Raw genomic sequence first — 26,978 nt, forward strand, 5'->3', positions numbered from 1 at the left:
ACATACTTATTAGGATCGTACCTACTAATAAAAGTAACAAAATGAATTTTTAAAGTTCCTAGTAATCTTCTGGAATCAATTTCAATAAAAATACATAATATCAAAAATTAAAAATAATATCAAGTATGAAGATGGTCTATAAAATGGAATGCGCTATGTTTACGTGAGCGTGATATTGCCGCGAACAAAGTTACGTCGTTAGATACCTAAATTTGAGTAACGCAGATTTGTGACAGCGTCCTTAATATTTAAACCCAAAGTAAATTTACGGCGATTTGAAAAACCTTTGTAATATTGATACTACAATGAATTTTCATTTGCGTCAACATTCGAACCATCGCGATCGTGAATACTCATCCTTAAATTTATCTTCACCATTCAGAATAAATTCGCTGTAATTTCTACGATTCAGAACATTTTGAAGGGAAATAATTAGTTAATTTGATTTTAAAATATAGACATTTTGTCAAATGTCGTAGCATAATACGGGTTTGTTTTGAGGTATTTGAGAAGCATTCAAAGGAGTAAATTTATGCCTTCGCGATTCAAAAGCAGTTTTTCGCAGAAATGTATATTTTTTTATGGTAGGTGAATTGTTTATTGTAATTTGTAAGTACATAAATTTTAAGTTTCTTTCAATATTTGTTAGTTTAGTTGATGACTGCACTACTTTTATTTTTTAGGATACAAAATATGTTTTATGTCGCTATATTTCAATTCTGAATAGTTTAATTTAAAATCATAATATATCCAACCATTTTATAGAGTTGCGACTATCAAACAAATTTTTATGTAGCTTTCGTTCTTATTTTGGAAGAGATTAAATTTACTTATTTATCAACAGTATATCGCCAGTCTTCAAATTCCCTTTGATTGTACTATTTAATTATTATCTGATACATTTTTTTATCAAAAAATTGAAACCGCATGTTCATTAAAAATAACTTTCGTTACAACTCAACCTCTGCCAACTCTAATTAAAAACAATTTAAAGCAGGGGTATTTATAAATTACAGAAACAATTCCAGCGTGATATATTCGCAAACAATGGCGCATATTTTTCAAGAAAAATAAAACTTTTTACGAACGATTCTCATTCAAACAAGTGGTCCTGGAACAAATATTCATTAGTGTTCCTTTGAAATTGCCATTTTAACATTGCTTAGTCAATGTTTTTGTTCGCTACATTTCTATTGAGCTGTGGTAATGAAAGCGATGCAATAGTATTGTTTAAAATAACTTTATGAAGGAAAAGTGATTAATAAAAAGCTATAGATGTTATGTAAGGGTTTCATGGCTGCACTATATAGCTCTCTGATTGTTTTCAACCTGTTCAATTGAAAATAGGGTTGAACGACATATTTATTGAAATCGGTCCATGGTAGCCAATCTTAGTATAGGTCTAGTCTTAGTCTAGTTATAGGTAGTCTTGACAATCTCTTTTTCTATTCCGCAAGGCATATAACAATGTACAAGTATAAACCGACATAAAATGTACAAAGGCTCCTTATTCCAGTCCAATGGGACGAATGATCCGACAAGACCACAGAGAGATCAGGCGCAGGATTTACAGCTTTACTTCCTTGACAACGGCTTGATGAGAAGCCTCCGCCTTATACACAATCAACGTGGCTATTTATTGAATGATTTTTATGTACTTTTTTAGTTGACTGCATTTTCGTTGGGATATAAGTTATGGGATTGCATCAGTCACTAATTAGGCTAAAATATTAGATATATTGTGTTGTGAAGATCTTTTGTAAAAAAAATACAGTATTTATTATTTTAAAGTTACCATTTTAATTCGGTTTTGGCTATTTAAATATTAATGCTGTATTTTACCCAAATATAATTTATTCTATTCGCGATCAAACATTTCCAATACAACAGCTAATAAAACCAGAAAACGTCGGCTAGCTTTTATTTAAATAAAATTTGATTGGCTCCATGTTCCGTTGATATATTCGTTTTAATATACAGCGCTGAAGGCAAATTTGAATACCTTTGAGCACCAGCTCTCGATAGGTACAGGTACTAAACACCAGGCAGGTAAACCTTGGTTTGACTTACATAAATTATTCTAACTCTTTGGTCAGATAGTCAATGCCGTGCTGGATAAAGAGCTATATAAGGTTGTGTATGTAAATAAAGCGATGAGCGAAATGGACATATTACATTAACGTTATTTAAAAGCTATATCTCACATATTACGTCTTGAGCATTGTTTTAGTATTTAAATATGTTATTATGATATTAACATTTACCTCTATATAATAGACTTTTATTCCACATTTATATTTTGTATGCTGGTAAAGGGTAAGAATTTAGAGTTCATATACGCAATGATTTCGTATAAACTTTATGAAAAAGCTTGATAAGATATTAAGATAAAATTATACCATGATAACAAATACTTAATATTATATTTTTTAATGCTGGCGTATCTCCACTCTGCCCGATATCCATAATACAAGAACTAAGTAAGTAACACATCCTAATTCTAAATCTGTCAACCGCACAAATCGAACTGCTGACGTCACAATACTCACTTCGACGAGTGTTTCCCGTGCTGCGAGCCGTGTCCCATCACCCGCATCTCCTTTGAGATGTTGCCGTTTAGCGAGAAGTTGTGCTGCGGCTTCTTATCCTGGGTACAAGAGTTTATCGATTAAGGGCCGATTTTTCAATGCTTGGATAAAACTTATTCGACGAATAATGTATAAAACTACCATTTTAAAAACGTATTCTAATTGCCCGTATTTGACAGTTTACGTGACATTTTAATATTATCGTGTAATACTTTATTGGACGGATAAGTTTTATCCAAGCATTGAAAAATCGGCCCTAATACAGATAATATTATAATACTAATACATATTAGGTATAAATGGTTCTGAGGACGGATGGTTGTTTGTTACTTACAGGATAGGTGTGAAATAGTTCTGTTTGCAGATGATACCTCATTAATTTTTAATGTGGATAGGCATGACCCAAATGTTGACGAAGTGAACAGTGCTCTTTTACACATATCCGACTGGTTTACTGCTAATAATTTATTATTAAATGCCAAAAAAACAACTTGTGTTGAATTTTTACTACCAAACGTTAAAAAGTTAAGCAGAAATATTACCTTGAACGGGGAGGTATTACACCCTACAGAATCGACTGTATTTCTTGGGTTAACATTGGACGAGAAACTACAGTGGGGAGCCCATGTCAACACCGTTGCAGGTAAGCTCAGTTCAGCAGCATATGCAGTCCGAAAGGTAAGGCATCTCACCGATGAAGATACAGCTAGATTGGTTTATTTCAGCTACTTTCATAGTATTATGTCCTATGGAATTCTACTATGGGGCAGGGCAGCAGATATAGAAACTATATTTATCTTACAGAAAAGAGCCATTCGCTCTATATATAATTTACGTGCTCGGGACTCACTAAGAGATCTCTTTAAGAATACTGGTATCCTTACTGTACCATCACAGTATATATTTAATAATATTTTGCATGTACACAAAAACGCCGACTTACACACAAGAGTAGGAGATAGACACTGTTATGGCACAAGGAACAGAAATAGAATTGAAATGCCATTTTTCCGATTAGCTAAAGTTAAAAATTCATTTATGGGTCAAGGTATACGCTTTTACAATAGAATTCCTCATAATATTAAAGAGTTCAGTAGTTCTAAATTTAAAACTTATATAAAAAATGTACTAGTTCAGAGAGCGTACTGTAATACTGTAGTATTCAGGAATATATGGACGATAAAAACCCATGGAGGGTTGTCGCGAAAAAACCACAGGACAGTTCTTTGGCATGTTATTATAATATATTATGATGTTACATATGTATTTTGTAAAATTGTAAAACTGACATGATTTAAAAGAGCAACTATGGAGTTTCTTGCCGGTTCTTCTCCGTAGATACTGCTTTCCGAATCGGTGGTAAATTTTACAAGATAAAAAGTAAAACAACTAAAACCCAACTACGACAAAAAACGACGCTGAAAAAGTATAAAACAAAAGTTAAATTGATGAACTAATAAAGAAGCTATGAACGAAAAGATGTGAATTATGTGCAATCAGCCCATGAATACAGGTAAAGTCACAAGCAAATGCTAGTAATATATATATATTCAAAATGTGCAAGTAAAAAGCTTTCAAATGATACCAAACACGGCATATTTATCTTAACTTTATTTTTTTACTCTGTATGTTTTGTCCGCTAGAGGGCGCCACATTAGATTTTGTGAAACCCCATATAGCCTATAACCAGCGGACAATTAAGACGCTTCTAATGATATGTCATTTGTCGAATTCTGATAAGTAGTTTAGAAGTTACGAGGGAACAGATGAACATACATACATACATACATACATACATACATACATATATACATACATACATACATACATACATACATACATACATACATACATAGCCTGTCAAAATCATAACCCTCCTTTTGCTTTGCCGTAGTCGGGTAAAAATATGTAATGACGTTTCAAAAGTGCTTCTATAAGAAGTCTAATTGAATGAATAAATGTTTGAGTTTGAGTTTGAGTTTACTTAAAAAAAACTACTGAACTGATTACAATAAAATTTGATATGCAGCTGAAGACCCGAAGACATAAGCTACTTTTATCCCTTTTTTTGAAGCCGCGGGCGGAATTCTAGTATACTATACTAGTACAATTACTCTATTTTATACCAGGTGTACACTATTGTATGCAGTAGTGATAAAGGGATTGAAATGTAGGTTATGCATGGTTTAAAATTTTCCAATCGAGAATCCAGCTAAATACTCAAACAAATCTATATCAAAGTGAAACATTTTTTTAATTCGACTAGAATTCTTTTAGTGATTTTTTTTATTAACCAGAGAAGAAATCCAGCCAACAAGAAACTGATAGACCGGGAGATACTGACACAAAATTTCGAGTCATTTGTAACAGGATGGCGGTTCTACAGGGGTCTTAGTACGCAATGACAAAAAGAAAAACGATGGTGTGAACGCTGGTAGCGGCGGCTTAGTCGCGTGGGCGTTAGTCGAACTCGTCGGAAACATAGCGAAGTCAAACGATTTGTAACACAAAAATTTTAGAATTTACCGATAGCCCATAAAAAAGAAGTAGGCGGTAGTGTCATGTCATACTTTTCCGGTGTGACTTACAGCCCGCCATACCGACGCGAATGTGTTGATTTAAAAAAAACAATTCAACCATTTGTACCAGGCTAACTTTTGCACAGGTAACCATCGTCGTGCAGCCATTTACGAAAATCGCCATGCCATACTTTTCAGACGATTCCAAATGGTCGCCATACCGCCGAAAATCTGCAAATTTTTTTTTCGCCGAACCATTTGTAACACCCTAAATTTTTTTTTCAACAACTCCTGAATGATTATAAATAGAAGTGTGATAATGCCATACCTGTGGGAGGTGGCGAATGTGTATAAGATTTTTTTTTATTGTATGATTTTATTCGTATTTTGAACGATTTGTAACAGTATGGCATTAATCTTTCCTATAAGTTTGAGGTTCAACAAATATAAATACAAAATTTCAAAGATCTAAGTGGTAGAAATCTTCACTTCTATAAATTAATAATAAATTTATTTAAGAAGTATGGCAGCACTTTTTCCCTCTACTAGAAGTATGGCAAATATAATAATGGTCACATTTTATCAAATACTCTCCAAAAATCCAAATGCAATACTGGTACAAAAAGTTTGGCGAAAAAAAAAATTTTTGCAGATTTTCGGCGGTATGGCGACACCGGAAGGAAGTTAGCGCGGAAAGTTTATTTTTTTTTAATTATTAATATCTCAAAAAATTGCTCCTTAAATGCTCCATCAGAATCTGTAATTGCTCCACTTCTATAATTATTAGTTTATTTATAATAAATTAAAAAAAAATCCAAATACTGAAAACTTGATTTCCCTATAGAATGAAAAATATTCACTTTTCATAGAAAATTTTTTTGCAAAAAAATTGCTCCCGATTTGCTCTATCAATTACAAAAAAAAAATTATTTAATTTTGATAATTTTTACAATAATTAACTGAAAAACTATGTTTGCATAGTAAACTACTGCGCTGTGACATCATCAATTAAATTAAATTAAATTAAATTTATTTATTTTCTCATCACAAATGCACAATCAACACATACATTGTTAATCTATATATCTTATTGTCGTTGCGACGCATAACTCATAAGGGTCATAGGTATTTACACGTATCAGCACTGCAGCGATATCTATTAAGACCTTAATGTTTATGTTTTCTTATTTATATTATTTACTAGATTTCCGCCCGCGGCTTCGCCCGCGCAGTCAAAGAAAAGCCCTCATAGTTCCCGTTCCCGTGAGATTTCCGGGATTGCGTCATTTTCTCGAGATAGCCTATGTCCTTTCTCGGGTATCAAATTATCTCCATACCAAATTTCATGAAAATTGGTTCAGTAGTTTAGGCGTGATTGAGTAACAGACAGACAGACAGAGTTACTTTCGCATTTATAATATTAGTATGGATAGTGATTGAGTCAACAATTGAATAACAAGTGTAAGTACTATTTTATTCAATAATAATGAACAATTAATAAATATTTCTACTGTCAATCATCATCAAAGTATTGAATTGGTATTAATAATTGAATTTGAATTTCTGTTTACTATAAGAAAAATTAATATGCACTTTTTATTTCAGGGTGTGAAGGGATTCAGTAAAGGAGTTTTAAATTATTGAAGAGTGGTAATTATTTAGAAGTAGGGTTCGCGAAAAAAATTGAGCCCTACTTTTATATAATCACCTGAAAATTTTTCACTAGAGTATAATTAATAATTCTTTATAATTATATAAAGAATTATTTTTGACAATAGGTTTTACATAAAAATTTTACTTATTACATAAATTAATTATTGAGTTTCATCTAGCAAAAGTTGAAAGAAACAGATATTATTATGTATTTAAAATTATTCTTATCATAGGTATGTTTATAAACATTTCCCTACCCATCCCTAAACTCGCATATTACGTTTATTCGTATTATTAAAACTTCAAGTAATTTTTAATTAATTTGTGTTTCAGTCGCTTGTTTCATCTTTCGGTGTCAAGTTGCTATCGTTTGCGGGAACTATGCGGGTTTTCCTTTGAAAACGCGGGCGAAGCGGCGGGCAGAAATCTAGTAAATAATATAAATAAGAAAACATAAACATTAAGGTCTACAGATATCGCTGCAGTGCTGATACATGTAAATATGGCCCTTATGCGTCGCAACAGCAATAATTGATGACGTCACAGCGCAGTAGTTTACTATGTAAACATAGTTTTTCAGTCAACTATTGTAAAAATTATCAAAATTAAATAATTTTTTTTTGTAATTGATAGAGCAAATCGGGAGCAATTTTTTTGCAAAAAAATTTTTTATGAAAAGTGAATATTTTTCATTCTATAGGGAAATCAAGTTTTCAGTATTTGGATTTTTTTAAAAATTAATTATAAATAAACTAATAATTATAGAAGTGGAGCAATTACAGATTCTGATGGAGCATTTAAGGAGCAATTTTTTGAGATATTAATAATTAAAAAAAATAAACTTTCCGCGCTAACTTCCTTCCGGTTATGGCGACCATTTGGAATCGTCCGAAAAGTATGGTATGGTGATTTTCGTAAATGGCTACACGACGATGGTTACCTGTGCAAAAGTTAGCCTGGTACAAATGGTTGAATTGTTTTTTTTTAAATCAACACATTTGCGTCGGTATGGCGGGCTGTAAGTCACACCGGAAAAGTATGGCATGACACTACCGCCTACTTCTTTTTTATGGGCTATCGGTAAATTCTAAAATTTTTGTGTTACAAATCGTTTGACTTTCGCTATTTTTACGACGAGTTCGACTAACGCCCACGCGTCTAAGCCGCCGGTACCAGTGTTCACACCATCGTTTTTCTTTTTGTCATTGCGTACTAAGACCCCTGTAGAACCGCCATCCTGTTACAAATGACTCGAAATTTTGTGTCAGTATCTCCCGGTCTATGATGCAAATTTTGGTATGACTTCGAGCGCTTGATTTGAATGATGTAGGTCATATCAAGAGGATAAACAGCTTATACACAAACAATAATAACTGCTATGGCCGTTTATAAGTCACGTTCTGTCACTCTCACACAAAACATCTTACTTACTCTTCTACACAAGTCGGGCACTTACGTATGTATTGGAGCAAATACAAAGTATCAATAAATGTAAAAACAATCTTAGCATATACGTTGTAAATTACAGGCATTTTTCGAGGGCGTCAATAGCAAATCAATTCCACGTGGAATCCGTTAAGAGATTGCTTACGTATCATTTACTGGGAACACAATACTATAAACTATGTGCGGAACGCTTCAATGAGAAGCTAAATTACAATTGGATGTACCTTCGGGTGTGAAGTGATTTTATGCCCGTGTAAGCCTCTTATTAATCTGTGTTTAGCATTTGTGGTCGTATTTTTATGGGATTGCGTTCAAATGTATAGGTAGACATTTAAACGCAAGATATTATGTAGGTAGGTATACGCAAGGAAATTATGAGTTCATGTGGAAATAATACAAAAAATTCTGTTTATAAAGTTGTCTTTGAGATATATCTAGCATGAAACCCTAACTCTTCGTCTTTAAGTTTTTTTCTCCAAATATTGGGAAAATACATAAAATATATTTATAAAATGTACCTACTTAAACTTTTGTAATAATATTATTTAAGCACACAAATCATTTGAATCGGAAGAAATAAAACCATAATAATACAAACTTATCAATGTTTAAAACGGAATAGAACAAAAAGTTTCATCGTTCCTTATTAGTTACCTACCTATCGTGTAATTCAATCTTCATTTCTCAGGAAATTGAACAAGCACGTTATACCATTATGTGGCAAAAAACGCTAGAAGTAATATTTCTCGATTTCTCTATTACAGTATCGATAAAAAAATAATAAAAAATAAAACAGAATCACGGCGTAAGTAGAAACTGAATGTTGATTCGCGGTCCGTATGTATACATTATTTATGACTCCTTATCCCTTTCATAAGAATTTTCAAGATCAATCCATTGTACTTGCGTTATATTCGTTGACATTTATCGTGTATTCAGTTATTCAGCGAATGTCGAGTTTCCTCCGCAAATATCCTGCATAATAAGTTCACGAGGAATTCTCAAATGAGCACCAATTTGTAATGCTTAACAGAAAAATACAAGTTTGTGGATTTTGCGCTTTACAAAGGAATATCATATTATTTTCTCCGTTGGAAAAATAAGTAAACAACGACGTCGAGCATCGTGAGACAACAAGGGGCTTAAATGGCATATTATCTTGGCTTGACATTGTAAATCTTCAATTTCTATCCGCCTGCAACCGTTTGCCGCTCGGACGATACGATATTTTTCCAGGAAGTGAGGCTCGAAGGAAATAACCCTGATAATGTTACACTCACAGTTTTTTCAGTTTAATATTTTTATTTATTTTATCGAAATGCTCTATTGTATATAAACTATCTATTGTATTTATTATGTCTGCATTTCTCAGTTTATGATTGTTTGGCGTAATCATGTTTCAGGTCATTTTTAGGCAATGTTTTGAAAATTTATTATTAATAAATTATACAGATTAACAAGATTATAACTTTAATATTAAACGCCAGATTATCCTAGTTAGATCTCACTTCCAATTCGTGTGAATATCCACGAACACATAAATACCCAACATTATATTAGAATCAAAAACGCGTCAACCTTTCTTACTTCTGTCCAACAATGTATTCAGAATAGGCATGCGAGACTATAATATGAATAACCCGCGTAAAGCAGTTCACAGTAACTCGGTGTGAACGTGCGGTTAGTTGCAAACCACACCGTACTGTTAACCAAAAATATCCATTTACTCAATAAAATTGCTAATAAACCCGCTTGAAAATAAAAATTGTTATTTGTATAGGTTTATTGTAAAATGCTCATGAATTATGTATTGTCACTGATTCTTGATGAGTGTACAAAGTTTGGATTCCATCTGTCCGTTTAAAGTGGGTCAAATCGACTCTAAAGGAGTCGGTTACCCCTGAACATACAGGTGAAGCTAAAATATGTGTGTTAAAAAGTGAAACATTTTCAAAGCTCTCTTTTAAATATATTTAATACGATCATCTACAAATATTTGTGTGCAAATAAATACTGAAAATGGCATCGATTTTAACGAGCGATTAAAGTAGAAAGTGTATAGAGGTGGTTTTAAGGCTTGCAATGAATGCGGAATATTAATAAATACACTAATTGATGCCGACGGCCAATGAAGTATCTATGAAAATTTAAACTTTAACGCATTAATGATTCAATAGATACTTTTTAAGATAGTACCTTCTGCTGTTAAAATTAAAATTAGTCTGAAAGAAAACCACTCATAGATAGCTTTCGAACAAAAGGTTAAATAACTATTCCAAGAGACTATTATTGATGATAATAATTAATCTACTAAACAACATCGTATGATATTCGCTCGTGTAAACAGAGACAATAAAAAACGCGAAAGTTTTCGAGGGTTAAAAGAATTTTGCTGGAGCTTTACGGAAAATATTTGAAAAGAAGCAAAAAAAAAAGGTATAAGAGGAAGAGAAGCATGGTTTTGATAATTGAGATTTAACATTATAATTGCAACATTATTTACAATCAGTTTCATTATTTTGGATGCTTTTAAACGGTTATTATTGTTATGGAATATCAAGGAGCTTTGTATATTACACAAAAGTAAAACCAACTTTTGTGTACTAAACCAAATTAAAACAGATTGGAATATGAGGCGGCATACGTACCTATACCGTGACGACGTCTCAGGGACTAACAAACTATCCTTTTCTATTCTTTCTTGTTATATAACTTTGATTATATACAACACACAGATCTTTATCAAATTCGACTCACCTTTCAGTGATTTTAAGTAAATACAAAAAAGAAACTTGAGAGGGGAAACTCGGATGGAACGAAGTTACACAAATAACTACCTAGCTTTCTTTCTATGAGAGAGAGACAGACAGAGACACACGCGCACGCCGCACGGTTTACAATTATAGCAAAAAGTTTCCAATTACATATAGCCCCCTTCCGTAACGCGCGATAAGGAACTTTGTTCCAAAAATACTCACAACACGGCTGGTGTCATCAGGCACGATCAGGTATGTCTCAATATTGTGGTCCTTCAGGTAGGCGTTCCTCTGGCCGCCATTCCCTGGCTCCACTTTGTAGTCGTCGCCGAGGCACGCCAGCGTCTCCTTGGTGATGTGGACACGTCTGTTGAACATAAGTTTAAATAAATATCTGTTTTTATAATAAAGGCTTTTTTTACAGCCTTCTGATTTATTGAAGTGAAAGAATTTTTCTTTAGACGCGTTGAGAGTAAAATATCAACGTCCCGTCATGGCAATACCATCATGTCATGGAGTAAGGCGACGATTTTGGTAGTATATTTTAATCTAACCTATATATTATATAAATAATCTAATCTAAGTTTCACTTCTGACATGTGTGCTCTACACACATGCTCTTTTTTATAAGCAAAATAATATCTGTAGTAATACACGAATTTCGATTTTGAGGGCTCGGCTTCACACATTCCCGATTTCTCTCTGTTTAGTCTGTGTCTGTCAGTTGAAATAATTTATAATGAGTGAAAACTCAGGAACGTAGTAATAATAGGCTATCAAGAGCATTATCGGCAAGCTGTGAAACCGAACCCCAGTGTGTTGTGCTAAAAACTTTAGTTAACTATTACAAACTACTAATATACGTGTTAGAGCTGGATAAAATTTTGCTCATAAATTGTTAGTGGAACTGAAGTATTCCCCGGTAAATAAGCCACAAAACAATAGACAGACTTATTCAAACGCTCTAAATGGCTCTAACTTTTTCAATTAACATTTAAACATTAAAAATAAGTAGGTATCATTAAAAGAGCTTTCACAATACACAAAATCATGAAATGTTTTTATTTTTTTATAAAAGACCTTAAAATGAGCTATAATTCTTCCATTTATAATATCACAAAATTTTCCATAGATGTTAAGATATTTGATGCAATAACAAATATCCCTAGACTTTGTTGATGTGTGTATGTCATAATAAGAATCATTTTAAGAGATTCATAAATATCCCATAATATGACATAATTTTAAAATACTAGTTCTAACAGCAAAAAGCTATTTTCACTTCCCAATTCAGCAGTCGAATATGGAAAATTGGAACGGCCATTCATCGCAACATGCCATTAGATAAGCCGATTTGCAGCATTATAGGGTCATCTGTCCCCTTTATAACCTAGATATTATGCGATAGTACGAAATGAAGCCAGTTAGAGTTAGTACTTTAAATTCGATTGAATATTTCTTGTTTAATATGTTAATAATTCTCTGCTAAAACTAGAAGTATCATTGGGTGAAACATGAGAAAGAAAAATTATTATTTATTATGAATCCTTATGAGAACGATTTTTTGAAAAAAAAAGTACAATAAATGTATTCATGTAATTCGCGAACGTGACGTCATTGGACCACACGTCGAACTGCCACTTGCGCAAGCCGAGCACGACACAGTGCACGAGCCCGGTATGGTCCCCACACACATGTTCAAATTGCATAAATACTATACTAGATCTATACTAGTCTACGTACCCAGCTACGCCTCCACTCTCCATGTAATTGGCGAGCGTGACGTCATTGGACCACACGTCGAACTGCCACTTGCGCAAGCCGAGCACGACGCAGTGCACGCGCCCGGTGTGGATGCCAACGCGCATGTTCACGTTCACCGCCATCACTTCGCGGACAAGCCTGGTGAAGTAAATGTATGTAAGTATAGAGTACGCTACGCAGTACGCTACGTTCAACGTTGCAAGAATGTTGCGATATTATCTACTATGACTGGATAAGCAGCTGTGATCTACGAACAAAAATATGTACACTATGTACAATTCATTTATTGCATTGCATTTGCTGAAACTCTAACTCTGAACTTGTAGTGTAGGTAACTAAAGAAATATACGTTAATTCCGTTAACTCTATCACACTTGTTTGATAGAGACGAATTGTTTTTAAAACACATTTTTTCAGCTAGTAAACTAGTAAACTCAAAAAAAGCCAATCCCAAGCTACTTACGCGATGGCATCAATCATGTCCAGGCCCATTTCAACGCAGCACTTGGCGTGGTCGTCACGCGCCTCCGGCAGCCCCGACACGCAGTAGTAGCAGTCGCCGAGCAGCTTAATGCGCAAGCAGTGGTGTTCGGCTGCTAGCCGGTCGAAACTGGGGGAGGGTAGTTAGAAAAATATTCTTAACCGTTTGCTATATCGTTTGTGAAAGTCCGGTCGAAACAGGGAGAGGGTACCTAGTTAGAAATATATCCTTTATCCTTTGATATATTAATAGTAAAAATTTCGCGGCTAGCCGGTTGAAACTAAGGGAGGGTAGTAAGAAATTTATCCTTTGCTATCCATAGTAGCAGTGGTGGCTCAATGGTGAGGACTTTGAACTTCAAGTCGATAAGTCGGGGATTCGAGACCAGCGAGCAGAAAAATAAATTTATTTCAAAATGATTTATCTGCACATTTTGATAACATTGAACACGGAGAAGAAAAAAAGTTCGATGAAATGTGATATCTGTCTTATGCCTGAACTTCCATAGGTGGCCCGTGTTCCAGCAGTGGGAACGTAAGGGCTGATGATATTGATAATAACCTTAGAAGCTAGGCGGCTAGCCAGTCAAAACTAGGAGAGGGTAGTTAGAAATTTACCATTTGCTATATCCTTGGTAAATTGTAATAAATTATTCAGAAATAACAACTTAAAACATTGCTTATGGTCGTATTTTATTTAAATTAGTACTGTTCAAGCACGTTCTATGCTCATACATTAGTTGGAGATTAAAAAAAAGCATTACTAAGAGTAATGTACACGGCAATTTAAAATTTCTAATCTTACTTTTATTTCACAGTTAAAAATAACGAATAGTTTCGTAAAATTTAAAAAAAAACTTAGGTTAAAAAAGCTTCAAAATCTTTCTCAGTTAACAGGCAGGTCGAACGTAAATAATTAAACAATAGCTTCATTATTCGTTCAAATAATTAGATAGTTTCATGTAAATTAAAGTATCTAATAGTAAAATAAAACTATTCTATAACATCTCACTTGATAAGCTCTTGATAAGATGACAGTGGTCTGTGGTAGGTAGAAAATTCCTCCGAAACGGCTTGACGGATTCTCATGAAATTTGGTGTGCCTATTGGGTAGATCTGAGAATCGGCCAACATCTATTTTTCATACCCCTAAAGTATGAGTAAGGGAGAACAACGTTTGCCGGGACAGCAATTATCCTATATAATTTATGCACATAGTAGTGAAGTCCCATGTCCCCTAGTGGGGTAAGGGGCAGATGCATTGTGCATACATCTGTTACACTGATCGATTTTCTTTAGGCACAAGTAGGTGATAACTGATAAGTCTTCTATGTCCTGCCAGACCGATACTTATTTTCTTCATCGCCACCGGGAATCGAACCCAGGACCCCTCGGTTCTACGCTCACGCGTCAACCACTGTACCAAGGAGGCGGTCAATGCTTAGAAATAATTTATGCACAGACTCCTACTTTATTATTTCTAGTTGAACCATTGTTCTGTTATTTATTCTGTCAACTCTCCGGCTGACAGACGCTTGTGGTTAAGCACTTGACAGACAAATTACTACACTGGCCCGACCACAAATGTTAATCAACTAGCAGCCATTGATTGTGGTGGTTTAGTAAACAATTAATTGGCTATTATCGCATGTCAATTGAAGTGTCGGGAGTATAATTAAATTTTAGCTTTCAATTTTCCTAAAAGTAGAGAGCCCAATATGGCTTCTTTGTATAGTACTCTGCTTCGGGGGACTTTGAGCTATCAATTTTGTAAATTGTCTGTTTATTTCTTAGGACTTAGACTAAATGAACATTCTTTCTTTCTTTCTAATATTTTCGGAACACCACAGACACCGGAGTAACATGTATCTCGTTATTATACATTATAAAATATGTCTCTACACAAGCTTTAATCAAAAACGTAATTATTATAATAACAATTTAAACGCCTTCAAAAATAATTAATATACAAAGTCTTTACAATTTCTTCCATTATTAATATTCATAACGCCGACCAATTACGAGCATTAAAGAAAGTCATACAAAAGAAAAAACTTTCAGCTTTTACATAATTCCTTAGAGCAATGTAATTTTTAATTGTAACCAGATTGCAATAAAACCGTGGTTATGTCTTAAGTTAATTTTAACCCGGAGTTTATGGTTTAATAATGTGACGAATAAAGCGGACGAGCCGTAACTTAGCAGGGTTTGTGTTGACTCTTATGAAAAGTTCGGACTTAATTTGTCGGTCATCGACCCTCAACTTACTGTCTTCTTCAATTATATTATCTTTATTTAACTAGTATTTCTTCCTATCGGTTTAAGAGAATCGTATAAACCTGAATGAAACTTGGTAAACTTTCTTGAAAATTATGATTTCAGTACCTAACTAAAAGCTTATACTACTGCGTCCTATTATTAGCTACCTTATCCGAACAGCTCTTACAATAAGACACAAGTAGTATTAGAACACATTAATACCTACATTCTGCAAGTCATGTTCGAAGCAATTCAAATGCTAATGCCATACAGGGTTGAAACTTTGTCAAGAATCTTATCAAATATCTCTGCCATTTCCAATATAATTCTCAATATGTATTCAGCCCTGATGTCTTATGCATGCTCAGAGTCAAATGTGCAGTCGTAACCCCTATATTCGATACTAATAGCTCTCATCGCGTATTAAGAAATAGTTCCAATATCGACACTTTACAAGTCGTGCCATCAGACATATGTAGACGTTTCCTTTTCACGTACCATTTCATATTAACTTAATCTTCTTAGCTGTGATTGTTGATATATTGCACGAAGAAAATATGTTATATCGAGCTGTGCCCGGTGGTTTTACCCGCATTGCTCCGCTCATGTTGAGTTAATATATATAGCCTTATAGCCTTCTTCGATAAATAGGCTATCTAACTCAGAAAGATTTTTACAAACCAGACCAGTAGTTCAAGAGATTATCGCATTCAAATAAACAAACAAACTCTTCAGCTTTATAAAACTTATTAGTATAGATAATCAGAAGATTTGTGATGTTCCTTTTTGTGTTAGAGAAGTGACACACATTCAATTTAATCTACAGCTATTTAAGTATTGGCCACTCTTTCATTGTACAAAGAGATTTTTATCAGTGTCTATTAGAGAAACTATCTTTTTACATTTAAAAGCCTACCTCCATCACTGATGGCAACAAAAATGATAAGAAAACCGAAATGAGAGAGGTGTTAACAATGAAAGCGTTTAAAGTGAGCCATTAAGAGGCAATTTGTCACCGCGCTCACTCGGTACCTTGCGATGTTTTACATTTTATGTAATACATTGCTTGCCACATAGGACAAAGTTGCCATGTCGTTGTTATTTAAAAAGCAATGTACTTCATGCCTGATCAGATTCGCAGTATCGCAGACGTTTGTTAACATCAGGGGATGTCATTAGTCAAACGTAAAAAAACGGTGCACTAAAGGCAATAAGAGGTCGAAAAAACATTTAAAATAATACGTCCTATTGTTATGCCAAGTTGCATTGTAAATGATTTTGCGCTGTTTAAATTATTTTTTAAGATCCAGGGAGGTTAGAGAAAACAAGGTTTTACCCAACCTTGTTTTCTCTAACCTCTTTTACCATTTCCTTTTAAGTACCAATTCCTTTTAAGTAGCAATTTTGTTTCCACTACTTATCAACTCCTATTAAAAATAATTTTCACAATAATATTTTTATGTCATAAACTGTACGAATATCGAAAATATTACAAGTATTTATAAAGAAAACGTCGGGTTCCTTGGCAAAACATTCTTATAACAAGAACAACATACGTAGCCCTCTGTTATTCTTAAATTTTCCTCGTAATCTATGAATTACATTGTGCATTAAAAAAAAAACAATCCATAGCATATTTTATACCAACAAAATAGTGTTACATAAAATAAAATCACATGAATCTTTTTTTAAATGTAACCGAACCTCCTTCACCAGCTTCGAATTGCGAACCTCCTACTTTTACGCAAATCTTTGAAACATTACCCTTGTAGAATAATGTCAGATAGTAATTACCCGAGGCCTTTTTACGGTGTCTATGGGTGCAGAAACGCACTCTATTGTTTTAATGAAATGCAGCAGTGGAGTAGGCGGCTCACATGACGTTAGGCTGTAATCGACGCTCATTATGACAGAAACACTGCGAACGTATTCCTGACTTTTTTAAAGGTATTTTATGTCAATAAAAGCGATGGTGGTCTGATGGTAAGCGCTATCACCATCCATAATATTAACATTTAATTACACGAACATTTACAGAGGTGTAAGGCCGTATAATAAAGGTATGGGATGAAGACTGGAATAAGGGTAAAGGAAAGGACTAGTAAACAAAACGCTACGTATCTCCAGTCCATTTCTATTATATTTTTAGAGTATTTTGGGTCTTCTTGGCAGCGTTGGGCGAGTAGAGGCAATCACGACAGCGTAGAGGGCCTGAATGTCTATGATCGGCCGTCATTGTACATATTTATTCGTAATCGCCGTAATGGCGTCCAAGATTGACGATCATCTATTGGGCCAATGCTGCCTATTGTGAAGAAGGCCCAGTATTTGTTTATTTAGTTTTTTTTGTTTATATAGTAGATGTTTATTATCTTAATCGCTGTGTTCGCGGCAAACATTGACGCTTATTTGTAGGGCCAACGCTGCCCATTGTGTCGAGGACCAATTTAAATGGTACTTACCGTGCAAACAGTTCATTCAGAAGGCGTACGAGTTCCTCGGCCGTGCATTGGTCAGATAGTGAGGTGAAGCCGCAGATGTCAGCGAACAGGATGCTGCGAACAAATAATAGTTTACATACATTTGAAGACGCTAATCGGTTATCTATATGACGATTTGACAGTTCTATTAGCGTTGGACTGTGAAAAAACTATATGGGATTTGTTAACTGTTAACGGTTTTAAAGCGAAATTATATTTGAGGAAACATAGTTGATCTTATCCGTTAAGTTGCGTGGACAATTTGAAAACTTAACGAATATTTAAAATTCACAATGATTTCAAATAATTCATTTTGCATAGTACCATTATCACTTCCTAACTTTCTATTGAAAATTTTCATGTAAAAAAATGACAAATTTAATTTAAAAATTAATGAATTTTTTTCCAATATCATAAAATTATAAAAAATTGTTTTCAGTTCAATATAGAAACCAGGTAAGTAGGTTAAACTTTTATTGAATAAAACATGGGATATACCTACATTTATCTGATCACGAAATACACTCAGCATTCGACGCACTTCTAAAATATATCCAAAATATATCAGTCATTTTTGTGAATGTCAAAATGTCATATAGAGATATCGATCAGCCGTGGTTTTCGTTATTTTGTTCTAATACTTGCAACTAACTACGTAGTTTTCTAGATAATATATTTCTAATTACATTTCATTACATCTTAAAGTCTGCCTATTTTTCTAAAAACAATATACAAGATTTAAAAAAAAATGAATATTGAAATGCCTAGTTCTCTTAAAAAATGAAAACAGAAAAAGAAATGTGCTTACAATACTTCTAGTAACAATAATAGGCATATACAAGACATTTCCTTTCTCTAATAGTCCAATGAGGTGGGACATCAGACAAAATCGGGAAGATCAGTCGCAAAGCGCCGGCTTTACTAGGTAAGTATGTGTGTTGTGATGTGTGTGCATTGTTATCCTTAAGGAAAACGCGGACTGATACAGAATACGCAAAATATTATCTACTACTCTAAATACATTATAGCAGATCTTGATACATGTATTTGAATTTGCTATTTGTTAGGTATATTTTAAAGAACTGCGAATAGAATAGTGAGAATTATTTATATACGAGAGACAATATTGACAATGAGTAATGACCGTGTACAAAAATCACTAAATTTTTTTTATCCTTCTTAACGAAATTATAAGCCAGCAACCCCTCAAGACGTGCTTAATATTATTTAAAAAAACTAACTGCAAATACAACTGGTGTAATACAAGACACACGCGCACAAGAACTCCTCTGACGCAGTGTAAAAACGCAAAGCTCTAACCAGTCAAAGAGTTCATACCGGGATTTTAGGAACCATTAATCACACGACACATCAATCAATACGCAGCTGAATGAATCTTCTCATTCAAACATCGGAATCCAATGATAGCAGACGACAAACTTCTATCGAACTCGGCGTTTTTACAACTAGGTCGCTCGCCTCACAGAGCGCGTACCACATATGTCGATAGCATTATGCTAATTTGTGAATTTGTATGTATGTAATTATGTTTTATGTTCTCAGAGTGTATGCGAAACACATCTAAGCTTGATTAGTCGTACTTGTTTAAACTCGCACGATCCGAGGATGTGTGACGTCACGTATGTAATGTTAGTTTTCAATGGCTAGTCTAATTGCGAATAGAATATATTACTTTTAGCACCCTCATTTGGAACAAAGAAGGGATTAAATAGGTCGGAGAAATAAGAGCATGGTTAGAATTTAAAGTACAAACATGTGCGACATACATATTATGTAGTGTTCGAAGCCAGCCGTTAAATTTTTTATACATTATATTCGCGTAAAACTCAGCAAAACAAACTCATGTGATGAGTTTATTTGTGTAACTTTCTCTCAATCCCTTTCAAATAAGTCGGCAGGTACAGAGGTTAATGTGTTAGCGATACTAACTCAAAAGTTTTACACCTGGCTTGAAATATTTAGAGTCGAGTACGATATTACCGAGAAAATAGAGCCTATTTTATAAAAGGGATAGGATGTCCTAAAATACCTTTATTCAATTCAAAATAATTATAAAATATATTCAAACTAAAGAATAGAATCACGATGTAGATAACATTTTAATTATTTTTTTGAAAACTCAATAATCTTTCTATATTTTTATTTACGAAGTCTGTGCCTTCCTTCCGTTTAAATAAACATTTCGTCAAACTAAGCCGCTGTTGATTATTTACATTTGTACATAAATGAAATTGGAGCGTGAGATTGTAAAACGTATGACTAAATTTGTATTACGGCGTCCAAAGGAATGAGCTTTTTACTGATATAAAGGTAGGGGAAACACAATAATTATTCACTTCTCCTTATTTATAAAAAGTTCAAGTCTAGACAACAGTTTGTCGAAAATGATGAATATCACTTACTAGGAAACTAGATAGTAAACATTTATACCTACAAACCGTTCAGTCCCCGACATCACGTGTGCCAATGTGGGCACAGCCGAATCTATTTTCCGCTCGTGTATCCCAGCTATAACATATAGATAAGGGCGTATTCCCAACGCGATTACGGCCCTAATTGTCCGCAACTACTGAAGCGTTCAAACCAGATTAATTATTATTTGCGACTTAGGCCACGTTCACACGCTCTGTTGGAAATTTACAATTCGGTCGAGGAGCTAATTCAATTTGGGAGGATGATGTGTTACCCTGATCCGTATGACGCGGTGACGTCTCATACAGAACAAAGCAGATATCAGCAGAATTACGGGATCGTATAGACTAGACCTAATCTCCATCTCCTACAATCTTATCTAAATTATTAATCCGAGCTGAGTATAGAATTACTAATAAGTGAATTGTTGGTAGTAAAGGGTATGACGGGCGTAGGTATATTTGAATGGAGATTTATCAAACGGAGCTTTCTTTATAGCGTTGTATTAAGTTTATTTGTAATGAGATATTTGTTTATTCCATTAGAAACTCCTATAAACCATTTACGAACAAGATGCTTTATGCTGACAACATTTTTTTAATACTTATAGTAAAAAACATCGAGTAGTACTTATATGATTTTGTTGGAACAATAAATTACTCTGAAAGTTTGTCATACATTCAATTTATAATAAAGCCAAGAAGTATATCAGACTAGCTTTCCGCCCGCGGCTTCGCCCGCGTTTTCAAAGAAAAACCCGTTCCCGTAGGATTTCCGGGATAAAACCTATCCTATGTCCTTTCTATCGAAATATCTCTATACCAAATTTCATGCAAATTGGTTCAGTAGTTAAGACGTAATTGAGTAACAGACAGACAGACAGAGTTACTTTCGCATTTATAATATTAGTATGGATTGTCAAAGAAGAAAAACCTGTATCCCTATGTTCCTTTTAAAAATGTATTAAACGAACATGGAGAAAACTTCAGTCTTTTCAATAAATAGAATTTTCCAATTCCTTGCATAAAGAACGAGGTTGGATTCTCAAGCATCCAGATGAAGAGAATGTTTCAAAAGCCCTTTTATAAAACGATTTGCAAAAATGCTTCTCATTTTTGTATTATATGAATCAGTGTATGGACTATCCCAATACAATTTTTCAATCCATATTATGTCCTTTCGAGATAATGTTTTTGTGACAAAATGTAGCTTATATCTTTAGCTGAAGGACAATTTTTGCATGTACCAAATCACAGTTAATCATTCAAGTAAGGACAGAATTAAATAATTTCCTATTAAGAATATTACTATGGCTTAATAAAATGTAATGCGATAACATGAGATTAAAGAAGACCCAGATTGTATGACTATTGCTCATAAATAAAACGAGCCTAATATTTGATGTGGGTAACTTTCTTGTTCATAAGAGAATCTCGACAAATACTTGGAGAAACGGTGTGTTATTTTTCTTGTTACGGTTGTTTACAATTTTGCGGGTTTAATATAACATATTTTGATTGTAATAATAGAACACACGTTACAATATACACGTGTCAATTATGTTTCAATTAATGTAATATTAGTGTTTAAATAACCTACCTAGAACACAAAAAGAAAAAGCTGTATATGTCATACTAGCTGCGCTTCGCGGTTTCACCCGCGTGGCTCCGCTCCTGTTGGTCTTAGCATAATGATATATACCCTATAGCCTTTCTCGATAAATGGGCTATCTAACACCGAAAGAATTTTTCAAATCTGACTAGTAGTTCCTGAGATTAGTGCGTTCAAAAAAACAAACAAACTCTTCAGCTCTATAATATTAGTATAGATTATCATAATACGTTTACAAAACAAAATCTACCAAAGGTCCGACTTACAGATAAACTGTTTATCACTCTATTAAAAAATAATCACCCATCCTTCCCAGAAGGTCGATCAATTGAAATTTCCCACCACATTGAAATCAGCATACGACTTACGGGTCTATAAAGTTTCCAACACGCACCGGGGGACCGTCCTCGATCCGTAACGAACTTACCAACTTCTCTCTGTTAACGTTACGTTGAAACTGATTTCGTGTTGCGGTACGTTTGATGTATACTATGGCTTAGCTTTATCCTTTGACTTTATGGAGCTTTTTTGTTTGTTGCGAGGTAATTAGAATTGTTGGTATGCTCATAGAAGACAGCGTATAGTTGTGGAATCACGCTAAAGATTCTCTCTGTATGATTTTGAGTTCGATCTTAACTGATTTTATACTGCAAATTATCTATCGTTATATTTATAAGGTAGAAAGTGCTAGCTTAAGTAGTACCGAAAAAAATATAGAAATAGGAAACTACTTAACTATCAATTAACAATTAGTCATAATTACTTCTCAACCCTTATGTTCGACTACTCTTTCATTAAAGTATCATTTAATTATATATCGGCTATAGAGCGGCTATTAATCTATTCGAATTTCAGCATGGGTCGACCTATTTCCACCTAAATAACCTTACAGGTAATCATTACTGCCGTTAACCGTACTACCTATTCACTATTCACTGGCCTGCAGGTGTGATTCCATATATATTATATTCTGTTAATCGAATATTCCAGAAGTCACAAGATTTACTTCAGAATTTAGCAAAATATGTATGTAAGTAAAGAATATTTATATGTCTCAAAAAGTTAAAAAAATTACATTGAATTGACCAACCACTACGTATAATTCCTTCCTTACGAACAAGATCCATTAAAAAACTATTCCATCAATTATTTGGACATAAAAGCACATGATAAAAGTAAGCACATTATTTAAATACCAACTACGTTAAGGCGATAACAACACTTCGAAATAAAACTTCCTGACTCAAGAATTAACTTTTTAAGCCAGGACGATAGAGACGTTATAATCACGGGAAAAATGGAATTTAATTTGAAAGTTTTTTTTTACTTCAGTAATACTTTGAGATGGATAGATATTGACATTTTACGAAGGAACTTATAGGTATTAGTTTCTGTTAGCGATAAGGATGATGATATAATAGTTCAAGTTAGTTCATAGGAGTGTGTTATGAATAGGGTAGTAAGAACTTTTAAAAGGTCTTGAACTTTCAACGCATCATGTTTCATCAAACAACGTATAGGTATTTTTTAATCAGATTTTATTATTTCGTTGTATGAATTGCTATTGTAGGTACTCTACAGTCAATGCACTTAGACAATACAAGTTATTCGATCCTCATGTTATAAGCAAATCACATTTTACGCAATACATTAGGTACATACAATTCGCCAAATAAAATGTTTTTGATTACAATCGCTATCCGATATTTTCAACGAATTTTAAATAAACGTACTTAAATTTACGATAGCAATACGATTTGCTTCCAATAAAATGTTAATCTTTACATCAGTCCTTTGAAATTACAAAACGCAAACGTCCTCATTTCCTATTAATATCTACTATTTGCCAGCAATTCATTTTCGTCCAAATAGAATCGAAATGAACAGAAGGTCAAATATTTACAACTAGCCAAGCCCCGCGGTTTTACCCGCAGTACTCCGCTCCTGTTGGTCTTAGCGTGATGATATATAGCCTATATAGTCCGGGATACATCGCCCATTTTTGCAAGTGATTACTATCAAGCTAATTTTTCGTGAGTAGCTTTATTTTGATGAGATGCCCAATAATTTCATGTATGAAACTCTCGATTGCGGTAGCTACCAGAGGAAACAAGGATAAAATATTTTGATTTGATGGTTCTCAAATATTAATTATTAACTGAATGTTTTTTTTTGTTCAATCTCAAGATAATTATCTAAAGTATTCGAAAAAATATTTGTCCTACAAAATCTATGGTTTGATCAAAGAGTCCCCCTTTCCAATGTGTATCGATAACGAAGTCATCATAAATGATTACTAACAAGCTGATTTTTTTATTTTCACTTATTTAATACTTATATAATTCAACAGACATATTGTCCTACAAATTGCGTAATAAATATTTGAGAACCGTCAAATCAAAAATTTTTATCCTTGTTACCTCTGTAAGCTACCGGAATCGAGAGTTTTGTACATGAAATTATTGGGCATCTCATCAAAATAAAGCTACTCACGAAAAATTAGCTTGATAGTAATCACTTGCAAAAATGGGCGATGTATCCCGGACTAATAGCCTCCTCGATAAATTGGCTATCTAAAATAGAAATAATTTTTCAAATCAGACCAGTAGTTCTTGAGAATAGCAAACAAACTCTTCAGCTTTATAATATTAAGTAATTATAGATTTTATAGTTACACCACTTGTGCTGCTAGGTAAATAGAATAAACATAACAATGTACTGACCTGACATTCTCATATCGTTGGATGTAAATCTTGTGGAATTGCTCCTGTCTTGGCTGGTTAGCAATGTCCGCCTTCATCTCCATGGCAACGTGGCGTGGAAGCACCGAGAGTAGGAGACGCTCCTGAAAAACAATCTTGTTCAGTACAACGTATAATGCAACATAATGCAATGATAAACCGTACGACACAACGTACAATATATGGTACGATACAACGTTCTATTCAACGTACAATACATCGTACGATACAGCGTACCGTACGTCGTACGATACATCGTACTATACACCGTACGGTACATTGTACGACACAACGTACGATAATATCTTACATCGTACAAAAGTGGTTTGAAATGCATGTGTGGTGGCACAAATTTAAGTGATATGTGAATGTAATGCACATTTATAGAATATTACAGTAATGGAATATGCGAGGTATGGGGACTCAAGTGTATGGGGAAAGCCTGGAGCAATTTTAGATTCTTGCAATCTTATATTTTATATTATTCGATATATTATGCAGTAGTACGTCGCAAAAAATCAAGTATTTTAAATACCCCATGGTTAAAGTGATAGTTTATTATTACTTTTAAACTATCACTATATCTATAATATACTGATAGTGGATGTGGTAAATTTGACAACGATAAAACTATGCATATGCAAAATCACAATTTTGTTTCATTCGCACACACATACCTATCAAAGTGCCTTCATCAAAATACCCCTATAATGCTCGTCACCTTCAAAATGATTTTAACCGTTAGATGAAAATTGCCGTCAAAGCTATGGTGGCGTTAAATTGATTTTGCGACTACGGTATGTGATATCTAACTGAAAATTCATTTAAGTAGCCAAGTATGACGATGCGCTTCGTCCACCCCCTTAATTCAATAACAGTCTAACTCAAAATATATTCGCTAATATTGCCTGGGGAACATTTTAGTATGACTCTTTAGTGTGTCCTTTTAAAAGCTTTAAAAGCAGGATCCTTTCAATATACAAAGGGGAGAGCTTTTTAAATTGATGTTTATTATCAATTTCACGTCCTTCAAAACAAAAGAACGATGGACATTATCATGAGGAAGTATATTCATGAACAATAATATTAACACCTTGGTATGTTTACTTGATCAAACGAATTTTATGAATTTCTCAAAATGGTATTCTAAGAGAAATTCGTAACGTCATGATGTCAGATGTGATGTTAGTATGTACTTACATCACATCTAGGCAAAAAATATAGCTGAAGTCTCATAAAATAAATTTTAAATAAAATAGTTCGCCAACTCGTCTTCTACCATAATTCTCTAGACGATTTGTCATTGTGCGAAGGTAAGAATTGATTTAATTAAAATAAAACAAAGGGATTCCCGATCGCTGATCGTAATAACGTTTCTTTGTTAAGAGTTATAATCTTAACCATTTACGTACAAAGCTTCAGCTTTCGTTATCTTTCGTTTCTAAGGTTTCAATTTTGGATCAAAACGATTACATTTTACATTTGTTTTGCTCTTCCATTGCTAGTAAAAATAACGACATTGAATATTTCTATCGACGCAAAAAATATCGTATTTTTTGAACGTAATTTAGATCTGTGGAATAGAAAAAATGTATGTTTCTATATAAATAACGTTATCTTCCGGTCACCGAATTTCGATTTGTCTAGCAATTTTATGTTTTATTTATAGAAACTAACGAACTTTTGGTCACGTTTGACAGAAATAAACCAAATTATACAATCCAATAGATATGCCAATCAAAATACTGACGCAATCTTTATTGACTATGCTTCAGTTTTGAAATTTACAAAAAAATAGCATAGGTATCCTTATCGTTTTCTAGCCGACACAGCAAACCTTAGTCTTCCAGGACATCCTCATCATAATATAGAGTTATGATTAATAAAAGTTTACAATCTATTTTCAAACCAAATTAATAAGCACAAAAATTTAATAAAAGATGGCCAATCCGTTTTGTAAGAGCTTGCTTTAAAACAGTATGTCATAGGACTGATCTATTATGTTTTATAGTTTCATAATAATTTTTAGTCGTATTATTATTAAAGTTAATTAAATTAATCTATTGTATAATTTAAGTAAATCATTATCAAATCATTATAAATTTATATTAAGTAAACCATATAAAAGAATATAGATTAGACCTCATTCCTTCATTTAGAAAATTCAAGTGTACTTACGGATTACGATGTGAAAACCAGCTAATAAATTAATTTATGAATAAATTTCACGGGTATTAGCGAAACACGA

The 26,978-nt window shown here is 33.6% G+C and overlaps 1 protein-coding gene across 1 annotated transcript in view; it reads right to left on the reverse strand.

The window, feature by feature from the left end:
- Positions 1–26,978, reverse strand: part of LOC149491465 (adenylate cyclase type 6) — a 128,319-nt gene that overhangs the window by 14,868 nt on the left and 86,473 nt on the right. The window contains exons 10-15 of the mRNA XM_089697058.1: positions 24,713–24,834; positions 17,928–18,020; positions 13,190–13,336; positions 12,706–12,864; positions 11,185–11,329; positions 2,550–2,647 (exon numbers count right to left, since the gene is read on the reverse strand). Of these exons, the coding sequence (XP_089553184.1) occupies positions 2,550–2,647; positions 11,185–11,329; positions 12,706–12,864; positions 13,190–13,336; positions 17,928–18,020; positions 24,713–24,834 (764 nt within the window). The remainder of the gene's footprint in view (positions 1–2,549; positions 2,648–11,184; positions 11,330–12,705; positions 12,865–13,189; positions 13,337–17,927; positions 18,021–24,712; positions 24,835–26,978) is intronic.

This window comes from Colias philodice, chromosome 1 (genome assembly GCF_061535455.1).
Source record: "Colias philodice isolate Cphi_HAF_F1 chromosome 1, ilColPhil1 Martin Lab GWU primary, whole genome shotgun sequence".
In the NCBI taxonomy this organism is placed as follows: Eukaryota; Metazoa; Arthropoda; class Insecta; order Lepidoptera; family Pieridae; genus Colias; species Colias philodice.